The sequence below is a fragment of the Volvox carteri genome (assembly GCF_000143455.1).
Source record: "Volvox carteri f. nagariensis unplaced genomic scaffold VOLCAscaffold_29, whole genome shotgun sequence".
Classification (NCBI taxonomy): Eukaryota; Viridiplantae; Chlorophyta; class Chlorophyceae; order Chlamydomonadales; family Volvocaceae; genus Volvox; species Volvox carteri.
Genome location: NW_003307572.1, coordinates 147,432 through 160,129, shown reverse-complemented (window position 1 = coordinate 160,129; position 12,698 = coordinate 147,432). Strand labels below are relative to the sequence as shown.

The following is a 12,698-nucleotide window of genomic DNA, read 5'->3' as shown; positions in this document are numbered from 1 at the left end:
CCCCCCTCCCCCCCCCCTCGCACAGACAAGGTGGAGGCGGCCATGGAGGCCTTCATGCCGAGCAGGGACTGGCAGCGCCACCTCAGGAGGCGACTGGCGGAGCACAGAGCCACCCTGGCGCCCCTCATGGCCACGTATAGGGCCCGACAGCGAACCGCCGCCACCCCGGGACCGGGGGTGGGGGGACCGGGGGTAGGGGGACCGGCGGTAACCCGGGGTCACGGAGCGGCAGCAGCAGTAGCAGCAGCAGCCGGGAGGGGGGTAGGCGCCGGACCGGCAGGCGCTGTCCTGGGGGCGATGACGGCGGCGGCAGCAGCTGGGGGCCGGCCGGCGGCAGCGGCTGCCGCGGCGGGTTCGCCCGCGGGTCAGGGAATGCAACAACGTAACCAGCCGCACCGCCGGTCGCAGCGGCAGCAGCAGTCGCAGCAGCACCCGCAACAACAACAACAACAGCAGGCGCAGCAGTTGCAACAGCAGCAGGGGGCTCTTGGGGGTACTGGGTAATGGACGCGTAGCACACAATGGGGAGGGAGCGCAGCAGTAGAGGAGGCGGGGGAAGTGACTTGTCAGGATAGGTTAGCAGAGAGTGAGCGTGTGTGTGCGTGTGTGTATGTGCACACGGGTTGGAGTCGTGGGTAGCGGCTGGTGTCGTCCGGGGGTGCATGTGGTGGTGAGGGGTAACGGGCTCCGTGTGAGGAGGGGGTCAGCCGCAACCGCGGTTAGGAGGGAGGGAGGGTGGGAGGGAGGGGGAAAGCGAGGGAAGGGTAAGACGAACCACTGGCGAGTGAAGCAAATACCAGAGATAGACGGATAGTCCAGGAGAAGACAAAGGATGCGGCATCAGGAATATATTTACTAGTGACCAGTGACGACTTGAGTAATAATAATGTTGGCGACGACGTGGCCAGCTGAGTTGCGAGACAGGCAAGGGGGAGGGGAGAGGCAGGGGGGGGATCCACATCCCGTCCTTGATAGCACGGGCGAGAAGGCAGACCTTGATAGCAGCTTAGAGCTTAGAGCTGCTTAGCATGCTGATAACCCCTTCTTAGCATATTAAAGATGTCGCATTTACAAAACATCTACTATAGGTTAGATTTAATGATGTAAGTAAGGCAGGTGCTGGCAGGTGCGGGGCAGGTGTGGGGAAGACTTAAGAGTGCGAGGAGGTTCAGGGCGATGTGTGGGCGATGTGTAAGGGCGGACAGGCGGCAGCTTCGGCATGCTTCGGCTCCGGATAAAACAAGTATGTTAAGGCGTGGCATAGTGACCCTAAAAGCCTCCAGGATTGGTCCCGACATACCGCGGTATAATAAAACCTCGAACCGGAAGCGCCCATATCGACGGAGGGTCCATCACCCTCCGGTTACAATGATAGACCTGCGAGGAGTAGAGTTGAAGCCGCCGTTAATCCGGCAGATTCCGCTGGATGCTGGTGGTGGTGGTGGGTGCTGAATGAACCCGGAAAAGTCACCGACTTCACAGGAAAGCTGAAATGGGTGATGAGATGGACGGATGATGTTGCCCCGAGGCATCGGGGAAGGTAGGGATTGCCAGCAGGCTAGCAGAAATGGGTGAAGCTATATACCTTTCCCCCTACTACACACAATCATAATATGCATTCATGCCCTCATCCAAGCTGACCGAATCTCGGATCTTTCTGTGGTGACAGCTTGCTATCAGTAGCAACAAAAACAGCAGCAACATTGCCCCGCACAATATGGGATGGCTAGGCAGGCCGCAGCCGATTTGCGGGACCGTAATCTGTGGGGTTACAGTTACATCATCAGCGCTGTCTGCACTGGCTGACGCAATGTACGTATAGGCCGTCAAAGGCCATAATAGCTGGACGGTAGCGCGGTGAAACCACGCTCCGGTCCAGATAGCACCAACCACCGAGCAACCAACAACAACCAAGCCCCGGGAATTGTAGGATATCCACTAGGGTGACCAGGGCGCGCAGGATGTCTGCCGGTAGTATAGTGAAGACAACAAGCGAAGATAACATCAGAAACGTAACTTGATGCAAAATGAATTAGTGCTAACAGCAGTAGCAGTGTTTGGGTTAAAACCTTTGTTCGAAGTCGGTAAGCAAGCAAGGTGTATATATAAGGCACACGCACGCAAATTATTACTCAGTATGGTATCTAGACGTCGGCAGTTTGACAATCACGTTTATCACACGTGCTCGCCCCCAGATCGGTCGCATACAGCTCAAATAAAAAGCATCGTATAATGCACCCCCATGAATGTGAATAACCATCCACTGGTTAGATTCATTGTTGCGCTTAGACGCAATTGTGCCTGAACGCAGCACATTTGCCTGAGTGCATGCATCATCGTATCACGCACGCACTACATGGTCAGCCATCCTGCTGCTGTCGGCTGCTCCGTGCTCCATGTTATATGGACCCACAAAAGCCGAAGAATAGGTCAAAATATATGCCCAAGACACTACGCTCCAACCCCGCCCATTATCCCTCAGCCACGCAAACTACAATCCGCACGTGTGCGGTCGTCTTGCGGTATACCCGCATGCACGCCGCCCCACATAAACATTTCCACTTTCCAAAGCGCGCAACACACATACAATCCTTGCTTAAGCGCGCGCACGATTTCGTTTCAGTTGAAGGTCAAGCTGTTCAACAGAGGGTATAACATGTGGTAATTGTCCACCTTGTTTTCAATCGTGGCTGTCAACTGGCCATCATACATGTATACGTGGGCGCAGGTACGAGCCCCCATCACCGCCTAGCTATGCGGGCTGGGCGCGAGGCCGGGGGCTTGGAGGCTGTGGCGATGGCGGCGGCGGGTTTGGAGGCCGGGGGCTTGGAGGCCGGGGGCTTGGAGGCCGGGGGCTTGGAGGCCGGGGGCTTGGAGGCCGGGGGCTTGGAGGCCGGGGGCTTGGAGGCCGGGGGCTTGGAAGGGGGGGAATTGGAGGCCGGGGCCTTGGTGGTGGCGGGGATGGTGGCGGTGGGCTTGGAGGCGGTGGGCTTGGAGGCGGTGGGCTTGGAGGCGGTGGGCTTGGAGGCGGTGGGCTTGGAGGCGGTGGGCTTGGAGGCGGTGGGCTTGGAGGCGGTGGGCTTGGTGGCGGTGGGCTTGGTGGCGGTGGGGATGGTGGAGGCGGGCTTGGTGGCGGGGTGGGTGGTGGTCGGGGGCTTGCAGGCCGGGGCGATCCTGGCCGGGGGCTTGGAGGCGCAGGTGATGGTGGTGGCGGGCTTGGAGGCGGGGGTACTGGTGGCCGGGGGCTTGGAGGTTGGGGGCTTGGTGGCGGAGGTGATGGTGGTGGCGGGCTTGGAGGCGGGGGTACTGGTGGCCGGGGGCTTGGAGGTTGGGGCGCTTGGTGGCGGAGGTGATGGTGGTGGCGGGCTTGGAGGCGGGGGTACTGGTGGCCGGGGGCTTGGAGGTTGGGGCGCTGGTGGCGGAGGTGATGATGGTGGCGGGCTTGGAGGCGGGGGTACTGGTGGCCGGGGGCTTGGAGGTTGGGGCGCTGGTGGCGGAGGTGATGGTGGTGGCGGGCTTGGAGGCGGGGGTACTGGTGGCCGGGGGCTTGGAGGTTGGGGCGCTGGTGGCGGAGGTGATGGTGGTGGCGGGCTTGGAGGCGGGGGTAATGGCGGCCGGGGGCTTGGAGGTTGGGGCGCTGGTGGCGGAGGTGATGGTGGTGGCGGGCTTGGAGGCGGGGGTAATGGCGGCCGGGGGCTTGGAGGTTGGGGCGCTGGTGATGGGCTTGGAGGCCTGGGGGATGGTGGCGGGCTTGCAGGCCGGGGTGGAGGCGGTGTTGGCGGTATCCGGACCGTCGAGAAGTAGACTCGGTCACCTGCGACAAGTGCAGATACTTGCTCCTCAGTAAGACAGCTAACCGGGCAACTTGGGAATAGCTGGAGAGGGCAAAGTGAGAGAGGCCATCGCATTCGGGCATCCGGGGTTGCGCCGTCAATGAGCACATCTTCTCCTCCCGCGTGTTGTTTCCAACACACAAACAGCAAAAGCCCTTTTCCTGGCTCGCCGCCCTCCACGGCGTGCTGCACAGTCGGTAGTGGTTGGGAAAACTTCGCCTCAAAAGATACTCACTACGGCAATACGATGGGGTGAGAACCGGAGAGCAGTATTGGTATGGCTCGTCCATGAAGGATGGGCACGTAGGCGACACCATGCACCTGCATGGGTTCGGGTATGTGCGTGGTTATCATATGGTCTGTATACATATAGGGGGTGCGCAAGTAAATTCGATTGGCATAGACACACGATCCATCCGCCGTAAACTGATAAAAAAATAATAGGAATACGTATACGGCGATCTCGCATGGTGCTTTAAAATTCCGCTTGCAGCTACGGCTTGGTGAAATACATACAGATGCGTGCCTGCTGCCAACATAGGCTCAGCCACCTATCATAAACATAAAACTATTGGCAGTGAAATAGTTTTAACATGAACGTTTTAGCATGAGCGATCAACGTATGAATAAAACACGTACAGAAGGCCCCCATCCCACAACACCTCGCAGCAGACAGCCAGCCTGCTGGAAGATGTGCAATTATATGGTGGCACGCAAGCATGTCCTTTAGGTGTACTCCGGCCTTGATCATGCGTATCAACACCTTTCAAAAAAAGAAAAGGAAAATTCAACCACGAGACGCCGACGATAGCCCTACCAGAGTTGGCTGTCCCCATCGGGATTCGAACAGTAAGATGTGTACGCGGCGTAATCAATGTCAGGGACGGGCCAGGTGCTCCGACACTCGCAGCCACTGTATGCAACCTGCAGGGATCCACCAACATACATGAGGTTATCAATGTTGTGCATGTAGTCAAGTGCAGCAAAGTGCCACCGCCGTTCATGGCTGAACAAGTGATGTCTGCAAGTGTCACAACTGGGGTGCTGGATGGTGTGATAAATCGTAGAAATGACAATGTGTGCAAGTGTCACAACCGGGACGAAGTGCGAGGTAGCACGGTGCTTATGGGCGATCTGGCAGCCCTTGAGCCCTCGGCTCGCATTGGACGGTTTGCAGGTACGGGGAACGCATCCCCACGACCATATAACGCACGCACACACGCACACACACACATTCACATCTGGGATAATGGGCAATTCGGTGTAAAGCCCAACACGAGGCCACGTTCGCACTTGAGCCACGGGTACTGCCACATACCTTACAGGCGTCTGGTATCGCAACTGGCGGCGGCGGGGGCGGGAAGGGTGGCGGCGATGGCGGTGGTTGGGCTGTTGACCCGGATAGGGGTCGTATCTTGCAGACCGTCGGCGTCGCGATATCTGCACGTGTGTATGCGACATGAGTGCACATGCGGCGGCGGGGTGCACAGGAATTAGCAGCATGCAGATAATAAGAAGCGGATACAAGACTGACCACCTTTCTGGTGGTGGTGATGATCACCATCAGCTGCAGGAGTTGTGCACGCGTACCTTCCTTCTTTTTAGCGCGCACCGTTCCGACACATACACAGACATAATGCATGCGTATGTGTGTGATGACAGGCATTGTACGTACATTTAAAACAAAAACTTCCATTCGTGATCCTTCCCTCCTTACCTACCTATGCACTTTAAGATGCATCCAGACAGGTTGCTGCAAGCTGAGCACGTTGCATAATTCTGTACCTCGCACCTGCGAACACATGCAGCAGCAGCAGCCGCCAGTTAGCATCGTTAGTTTCCGAATAAAATTAGCCACGAAGATAGATGAGCATATGTATGCTCCCGCCATATGGCACTGCCCTGCATCATGTGCCGGTGTGGCACTCAGTCACGTGGTACGGCTGCAGGCGGCAGTAGTTATCAGGATCAATGGATTAATGCTCACCATAACTGATCAGAGGTCGCTGACAGCTGACCGCAGTACGAGTACGACTGGCCCCCAAAGGTCCAATTGCTCTTGCACGGACAATCCGTAGAAGTGACCTGCACGCCCGGCGTATGCGTAGGTTTGCCCGGGCTCATTAATTTGTTCCAAGCCAATGGAAGTGACCGGGTTGCATCCACGATGGTGTGATGATCGCATCTATATCGATAGTTTTGTTTGTTTCGTTCCGGGCAGGTATGCAATAGAGGGGCTTGCCAGACGTATTTGGTGATTTTCGAAGCGCATGGTTGAATGCATGACCAAGGCAAATAGGCAGCAAACGCACACACACATATATGCATGTGGGTCCCCAGCCGTGCGTAACTACAGCACAGGCCGCTAGGATTATTTGCAGGTTTCCACACTACTACTGTACTCCACACCCGCCACATGGGGCCACATAGGGCCACACGTGGGGCCACTCAAGCAAGGAAATACACAGTGCCGAAGTACACGATGATATAGAGCAGTCCACAGCCGAACGAGCACACACGCGCACACAAATGCCATGTAACCAACACAGTACACACCCACACATACACACGCGCACACGCGCACACACCCACACACGTCTATGTGGACACACAAACCTCACTTTGCAAATATCCATTGAAACATCCGGAGGTGGGGACGCCCTGGGCGGTGGAGGGGCTGCCCGGGACGCGTAATATTGGCCCCACGCATACAATACGGGGTTCAGCTCCGCCGTCATGTAATGCGCCCGTTGCGCCTGGGCCGCTGTGAAATGCCCCAGCGCCGCGAAGCAGATGGGGGCGTTGTACGTCATGTAGTTGCCCAGCTCATCATATCCGGGACTGCCGGGGCAGGTGTCGGCCCAGGCGTTCTTGTCGGCGTCCGGGATGCCAAGACGTGAACCCATTCGCTGGTAGGCCAGGTCCCACCGCCCGTCGAGCTGCGCCCAAAAGATTTCCAGACAGTACTTTATAGCCATCGAGTAGATTGACGTGTAGTAATCGACCGACCCTGTATGTCGGGGGGCGGTACAGCAAGGGGCAGGAAAAAGAAATATGTACTCAAGCGGCGGCACTAACCCCGGCGATTATTAACGAGGGGACCGGCGAAAGGTTAAGATTTGGGAATGCTATACTTATCACCAATAATATCTTGTTCTCGCAGGTATCCGCCCGCGGCCGCTGTTCGCGTTGCTAATCCCCCGCCCTGGCAGGTAATTGGATCTTCTACCAATTTGCTGGTAAGCTGGAGTTCGCCGTGATGGTTTGTTCAAAGGACTGGTCGTGAGCTTCCCGGCTCGCAGGTCGATGTGGCATCCGAGTACATGCCACATCGACAAAATCTTACAAAACCTTGTAACTTGACAAAAGATGAACTCACCAAAGGACACCGGTGTGTCGATAACGTAGTCATCATCGCTGCAGGTGTAGGAGCTTGATGTGCCAAATGGGTGTTGCAGCCCGAGATGGTGGAAAGTCTCGTGAAGGAGCGTCAGCGCCCCGTCGTTGTAGTACAATGGGGAATTGAATCCAGAAGTGGAGACGGAGTCCCAGGTGAGGAAAACCAGACCCCCGGTGGGGTACAAATCCGAACTGCGTCGTAAAGGGAATCCCTCAGTCAAAATCGGTAAGTTTTATAAATAAATAAATAAATAAATAAATAAATAAATTTGTATTAAGTTATGTATAATAAGTCTAGTCCGTCGGGCATTGCATTAGACGGCACATCCACGTACAGAGGCGCATATGTGGACATCTAGCTGAGCCCTAGCCGAGCTGATGCAATCGTTCCCACCGCCGGGCACATGCATATACGTGTCAGCGCGATGACATCATGCATGTACGGTCATACCTGTCAGACCACGCCCGCATGCACCCTACCTAGCAAACTATTTCATGTACAGCTCACTAGACCATGAAGGACCGGGTAGCGCACGGGAAGAGTTATAACGTTAACGCAGCGCCAAAACCCGAAGACCTATCTAGGGTTTATTTCCTTGGACCCCTACTGCCCGCCATACGTAGGCACGCCTGAGGACGAGGTTTCCTTGTCTACAACAATCGGGAGATTCCGTCTGATTTTACTGATGGATTACCTACACCCGTATTAGCTGTGCCAGGTCTATAAAATACACCAAGTTGTATTTTACCGGGGAAGCGTGCGTAGGAAGCGATTGACAGATATACATTCAAGGGCGGGCGCTACTCGCTCGACTCACGAAGGGACGTATGCGTAGCCAAGGGTCGTATCCCCCGAGGCCGTGTCGGCGGCCACGAAAACGTTGATGCTCCGAGGCCAGTCGGACACAAGCCTGTTGCATACATACATACATAAGAAACACGTGTACATACACACCTACGTAAACATAGATGGAAGGTATGCACATACACACACACACACGTTGTAATAGCTGGCCTCCAAAAGGCCTTTTCCTCTCGGGATGCTGGCAACGAGCTTTTGCACGTGTTTATACGATCAGCTGTCGTAAAAGTTGCCGTACTGTACGATAGCTACGACACACGTAACAGGTGCATGCATGTGCCTTTATGAAGGTCTTGCAGGCTTGAATTGCATATAAAGCTACATCTAGTCAGTTAGTAACGTCAGCGCTATCCTTTCATGTCAGGTATTCATCATCAGACATACAGACATACAAGTAACAGCGACTACGTATATCGCACTACTTACGAAGACACGGTAGGGTCGTCGTTAAGGCAGCCGCTGTCCTCGCAAAATGGCACATCGAGCCACCTGCTTCGGTTGCCCACAAGGAGACCTGGGAACCGCGTGGCGTTGTTCCGGACCTCCTGCACACGCACACGGTACAACCGGTCATCACACCATTCATGACTTCGGCATAACGGCAGTCGCAGCAGCAGCAGCAGCAGCAGTGGGGACCCCCAGATGCAGAAGTGGGTTTATAAAAAAAAGTAATGCCGACATACACGCCCAGATAGAACGCCCAGATCGTTTCTTGCTTCTAATCAGTTCAGTATACCGTATTTACTCTTTCGCCAGTATACCGTATTTACTCTTCCGCCAGTGATCAAATTGAGGAGGAGGAGGAGGAGGCTGCGTGCACTCCACCCTAAGTTGTGTTTCGCCGTCCGGGGCTGCTGCGCGATGTTCTTTCCCCTTATTTATTGGTCACCCCCCTCCTCCACGCACCCTTGATTGCCACTTGCCACTTCAACTATCATCAAAATGCACCCGGTGGTGATCAACATGCACAGATGACGGCTGCTTGTGGCCTTCAATTATCTAATGTATCACATGATAACGGCTCTCACTTCATTCACACCTAGCTCACCTTGACAAAGAACCCGAAGTTTGTCGGCTTCGACATCAAATTCACCAAGTACACCATCCGATCAATGAACTTTGGCGCCTGATCATACTGCGCAGGTCCGATCGTGCCGTCCTTGTTTCTGTAAAGCATGACGTGGAAGACGAGTGGGATCAACACGGGCGGCACAGTGGCCGGCGCAGCCGGGGTAAACCCGCCGGTAGGCAAAGTGTAAATCCTGTTGCTGCTGCTGCCAGTTTGCTGCTGAAGCTTCCGACGGCCCCGCAGCGCCAAGGCACCGCCACCAACGGCAGCAACAGCACCATCGCCAGCAGGTGCGGACAGCCCCCCTGACGGCTGGCTAGCCACCACGGCGCCCGCAGAGGTCGTCGAGTTCTCTCTGGTTGTAGAGGCCAACACCGGGCCATCATCGCGGCGATGCTTGACTGCCTTAGGAAGGGGGCGGGAGTCGTCTTCACCCCGCGCCTTCGAGTCCCAATGCGCCCGATGCAACTTGCTTGTAACGTTCTGAAGCAATGGCAGGTCCGCATGCAAGTCGGCGAGGACGGACGATATGTTTGGGACCAGGGCCGCAAAGTCGGCCGCAGCCAGGCCGCAGCTGGTGTTGAGCAACAAGGCCGTCTCACTGAGGCCGTTAGGCGGCAGCAGGGCCTCCGCCACTGCCGCCGACAGCTTGAGCGCGGGTGTCTGTGACATGTCGGGCCACGCGGCGGAGGCCAGAGGCTGCCCGGGGACCTCCTGCAGCCGCAGGGGGATGTTGTCCCGGACCCAGGAAAAGGTAGCACCCAAAGACTTGTACAAATCGTAATAGCAGCCCTGCATCGCGATCGAGTCGGCAGGAAAGGCAGTAAGTAGTTGGCGGCAGGCAGGTAGGCAACCAAGGCAATGAATTATCTTTTACCATATTAGGGTACCATGGACGGGTTTGCTCGCGCAATGTTATCACACGCACAAAGGAGGTTGAGTTCATTCTGGTAACCAGCGCAGCAGCAAAGTAATCCACAGCCAATTTACAACCCGCATAGGTTTCCCTTCGCTGCAGGACTACTACTCCACTTGCGTTTTGCGTGGTCAAAATCCGCTTGCTGTGCACATTCCAAACACGCACGACATAGACGATTCGTGCTCGTTCGCCTCCCGGGGAATGCCGGGCAGTCATGAGGCAAAAGCATGTGAGGAAGGAAGAAAGTCCACCACGGATTGGTCGCCGAGTGCGTTTGTGTATTGTGTATTGTGTATTGTGTATTGTGTATTGTGTATTGTGTATTGTGTATTGTGTATTGTGTATTGTGTATTGTGTATTGTGTATTGTGTATTGTGTATTGTGTATTGTGTATTGTGTATTGTGTATTGTGTATTGTGTATTGTGTATTGTGTATTGTGTATTGTGTATTGTGTATTGTGTATTGTGTATTGTGTATTGTGTATTGTGTATTGTGTATTGTGTATTGTGTATTGTGTATTGTGTATTGTGTATTGTGTATTGTGTATTGTGTATTGTGTATTGTGTATTGTGTATTGTGTATTGTGTACAACCTCGCAACGCCGTTCTAGTGCCAAAACCCATACGCACCTGCAACGTTGGGGATGATCCGTACAAGCTCCAAGACAGAGAGTACATGTTTCCGACCACGGCGGACGTCCTACGCGACGGCTGTGATGTGTACAGCTTCAAGATGACGGGTGTCAAGTACGGCAGTAGTGCATTGGAGGACGGCGCTGCAGATTAATAGCCGACAGGGGTACGGGCACCAGGCCAGCACCAGCAGCAGCAGGAGGAGGAGGACACGAGAGGGGTTTGATTCGCTGGCGAGCGAGATAGGGGCCATGCATGTGATTTGTGGCATGTCTCATGTATGCGCGTCGACGGCCAGTGACAATAGGCGCGCAAGCACTCGGGCCAAAGCAAGAAGCATTGGTCAGAAAATCGAACCAGGCACGCGAGTGATGACCTGCATGTATAACCTGCCTTCTGTCCGTTGCAACTGCGACATTGATGCTGGTGCGTGTACTATCCACAATCCTATTGCGATGAAGCGTATGCATGGTTACTGAAGACCACGACCTAGATAGAGCTTGCTCGAACAAAACTGACGCTGCCTACATACATACTATATACAGCTATACCACCCTGTAACAACAGCATACATACATATTATTCGACCCGTATGCGCATGCAACCCCTGCAACCCCTGCAACTGCAACCCCTGCAACTGCAACCCCTGCAACTGCAACCCCTGAAACCCCTGAAACCCCTGAAACCCCTGAAACCCTCGTCGCGGGCTGCTATTGCGAAATGTGCACTGACAGGCGAAGATCCCTAGGAGGAATGGGCTGCTATCGAACAGCTGCACGTAAAATAAAGATTGGTAGATGACCCGAAGAACTCATTGAATCCTGCCTTCAGCAAGCGAAAGCGGCTCCGCAGCCGCGAACAGGTAATACGCAATCGAGGACACGTTAGTTGCCTGCTCGTAGAACGTCTGAACATCAGCGCTGCTGGCGTGCACCGTATCCTTCAGCGCGAGGAAAGCCCGCTGTTGCGTCGCTGCTTTCCGTTGCAACGGCAAATCTGCTGCATGTATCCAAAACCACGGGCATTCAATTATTGAAAAAATAACACATCCGAAAAGAAGTACAGAAACCAGGATTGTTGAAAACATACCGGCCAGCAGGCCTCTGTCCCTCCGCGAGGCGTGCGCAATGTGAGAATTCCCGCCAAACAAGGCGACTAGGAGAACGATGACGCGAGCAATGCTAGTAATGACCGTCATTCTGACCGTCAAGGACTGATGAGTAGGCAGGAGTTATAACAAAAATTGCTTCATACCAGTCTGTTTTCTTCAATAAACAACAGGAATGGGAGCCAAAAGGTTTATGCTAGATGTAAGCACGGCGAGACCGCCGACTACTCACGCCAAGTGGATTATGCTATCCTCACGCTTTGAACTGTATTTTATAGTTCTCGTCAGTATCCAGCGCTACAGTGTCGTCTAATCATGTACGGCACGGTTTCGCCCAGGCAGGTTTTATCAAGGGTTTTGTCCTAACCTGAAGGTGCTCGCTGCTGCAGGGAGTCACACGTACGTAGATTAATTCACTCTTACTAACGGAAATGCATTCAAAGTATTGTTCAACAGGTCATATGCACGCCAGTATGCAGTTTACCCTGTAAAACCCGGATGCGTAATGACGAACTGTCTAGAACCCTACACCCTCAAAACAGGCGGTTTTGCATCTGAGGCGTGCGCGATAACAGTTCCTGCTGTAAATACATACATACGTGTATTGGTGTGTATATTTGAAGCAGCTGTATGAATCTGCCGCGCGCTGCTGGGTTGGGAGGCCACCATATATGGGGCCACCAGGCGTGCATCGAATTGCATGACGCTTGCTTCATTTTCCTGCTCTTGTCAAGTTGCTCGCACAAATACGCAGCATCACGCAGTGGAGCCGCCTTGAAGTCATTAACCAAAGTTGACGAGGTGTGCCAAGGCGGCGATAATGCAAACGTGTGGCTGGCGGTCGTTCACGGACTTCACTTATCACTTATCCCGAT

General features: G+C 54.5%; 2 protein-coding genes across 2 annotated transcripts in view; one reads left to right on the top strand and one right to left on the bottom strand.

The window, feature by feature from the left end:
* Positions 1–504, top strand: part of VOLCADRAFT_105460 (uncharacterized protein) — a gene marked incomplete at its 3' end in the record, with an annotated part of 7,980 nt that extends 7,476 nt beyond the window's left edge. The window contains exon 8 of the mRNA XM_002952355.1: positions 26–504. Coding sequence (XP_002952401.1) covers positions 26–504 — 479 coding nt within the window. The remainder of the gene's footprint in view (positions 1–25) is intronic.
* Positions 505–2,752: 2,248 nt separating this feature from the next.
* Positions 2,753–11,913, bottom strand: VOLCADRAFT_92962 (uncharacterized protein; the record flags this gene model as incomplete). The annotated part of the gene is made up of 14 exons (XM_002952277.1): positions 2,753–3,306; positions 3,384–3,732; positions 3,815–3,875; positions 4,069–4,154; positions 5,152–5,273; positions 5,555–5,625; positions 5,821–5,918; positions 6,455–6,843; positions 7,213–7,424; positions 8,051–8,143; positions 8,521–8,639; positions 9,143–9,955; positions 10,713–10,858; positions 11,805–11,913. 14 exons carry the CDS (start codon positions 11,911–11,913, stop codon positions 2,753–2,755), a joined length of 3,222 nt encoding a protein of 1,073 aa, XP_002952323.1.
* Positions 11,914–12,698: the final 785 nt, after the last annotated feature.